At 44.6% G+C, this 2,169-nt stretch overlaps 1 gene segment (V, D, J or C); it reads right to left on the bottom strand.

Annotated features, from left to right (window-relative positions):
- Positions 1 to 705: 705 nt before the first annotated feature.
- On the bottom strand, positions 706 to 1,418 carry LOC142426637 (T cell receptor alpha variable 26-1-like). The segment is given in 2 exon segments: positions 706 to 1,001; positions 1,397 to 1,418. Coding segments are annotated over 2 exon segments (318 nt in total).
- Positions 1,419 to 2,169: the final 751 nt, after the last annotated feature.

A 2,169-nucleotide genomic window follows, 5' to 3' on the forward strand; every position in this document is an offset into this window, starting at 1 on the left:
TCTCCACACGGCTGCTCCAGCACCCAGGGCTGCATCGGGGTAGGTCCATGTCATGCGACTTCTCAGGGATGTCTTGCAAGAAGTGAGCCTTCCCAGCTGAAGTAGGAACTGGCTAAGGCAGCTGCACCCTGGTCCGACCATCACAAAGCAAGAGACCCGAGAACTAGAAAGGCGAGACTCACCGAGCCATTTATCTCTCAGCCCTTCAATTAACCCCACATGTGTTTATCGGCCAGGTTGGCACAATAAACTGCCTCAGCTGAAATGCATTTCCATTTTAGAGCAATTTAAAGGGAAAAGATGATGAAATCTTCAGAGCCAGAGCACGTCCCTGGGTCCAAAAGAACAAAGCTTTTGGGAAAGGTTTTTTTTTCTTTTTTTGTTTTCAAATTGAAAGATCCAAAGAGGAATAGGAATACTCTATCAAAACAGAGTATTTCCTTTTCTCCTTCTTGCCGGATTTCAAGTGTGATTCTTGCTCTCTTCTCGAGCTTCTCAGTCTCCTTGGTAACGAAAACGCTTCTTCCTCACCCTTTACATTTCTTTCCTCCTCCTCTCTCTCGCCTTAACTTTTCTTTTGCCCTCCTTTACCTTTTTCTCCTTCGACGGAGCTTCTGTCACTCTTGTGCAGTTGCCTCTTAGACGGCTGCTGCTCTTTCCCTTCCCCCACCACGGAGATACTGTACAGGTGTGGCCCCATCACAGCTAGTGTGCGTCTCGCACCATGCAGTAATACACAGCGGCATCTCTCACCGTAACGTGGGGCAGGATCAAGGTACTGGACTTTCTGCCGGCAGGGATGATCAGAGAGGCCACTTTATTTGTCTCATTGTTCTTTAGGCCATGAATCACATACTCTGGACCCTGGTTGAGGATCTGTCGGTACCAATAGATATACTCATTTCCACTGATTGTGGAGTGGTTACAGGGTAAGTTTACACGTTCTCCTTCCGTGCTCTCGATCGAATTTGGCTGGGTGGCTTTAGCATCTCCTGGATTACCTGAGGAATTGAGAAACAACATGTGAGCGTTTGGCTATTAAAATAGGATATATTTAAGAGTTTGGGACACAGTACTACCCGAACTCTCTGCTTATAGTCCATTCTTGAGTATTTTTGTGTGATACACAGGATATGAAAAAAATCTGTCTAGTATTTATTACTGTGCTATCCAGAACTCTTAGGCCAAAGATAAATTGCCCACCTTTCCATGAGACCAATGACCCAGCTCCTTATGCTGTGAAAATGAGCTCTCTGGAGGGATGGCCAGGCCTCATACAGCAATGTCAGACTTCTGAGGGAACCACATAGACACACATTTTCTCGCAAGTTGCTAAAGCACACTGGGCAGATGGAAGCAGCCCCAAAGTCCTATTTTCTCAACCCCAAACACTTACCCAAAGTTAGGAGAATAGTCATTACCGCCACCAACCTCATAGTTCAAATGCAAACTGAACTTCTAGGTCCCAGAGCTCACACTGTCTGTGTGTCTGATCCTCGTCTGGGGGAGGTCTCAAGCCACAAAGCAAGCAACCACCATCAGCACAGGCCCCACACGGGTGGGTGTCGTCCAGGCAAGCATCGTCCCAGAATCCAGCAGCCTTTTGGTTGAGTCTGCCCCACTCACAGTCTTAAATTTGAGATGAAGAAGGTTTATTGCCCAATGTCCAGCTCCAGTGCAGAGGGCTCAAACTCATAGAGGCTACAGCTGAATGAGTAAAACCATTTGTAAGAAATGTATCCATCCCTTATTCATGGTAAGACTCTGTATCATAGATGATTAATGCACTTGGCTGCTAGCCTAAAGGCTGGAGGTTCAAGTCTACCTAGAGGTACCACAGAAAAAAAATCTGCGATCTACTTTCAAACAACAACAAAAATAAACCTGTCATTGAAAACAAAAACTGAATAATCAACTTGATAACAACTGCTTATTTAGGGTACAGGCAAAAGTCACCACTGATTGGTTGGGAGAGCTGATAGGAAAAGTTCTTTAATCCAAGGTATATCTTTTGAGCACTGTATGATAAGAAGAGGAAGCTAATTTCTAGCTACACTACCAACCACAGCAAGGAAATGTCAGAGCAATTGTATATAATTTGAACTCAAAAGTTAGAAATTTCTTTCTGAAAAAACATTGCTATAAACGAAGTTAAAAGAAAACGACACA

Source organism: Tenrec ecaudatus, chromosome 14, assembly GCF_050624435.1.
Source record: "Tenrec ecaudatus isolate mTenEca1 chromosome 14, mTenEca1.hap1, whole genome shotgun sequence".
NCBI lineage: Eukaryota > Metazoa > Chordata > Mammalia > Afrosoricida > Tenrecidae > Tenrec > Tenrec ecaudatus.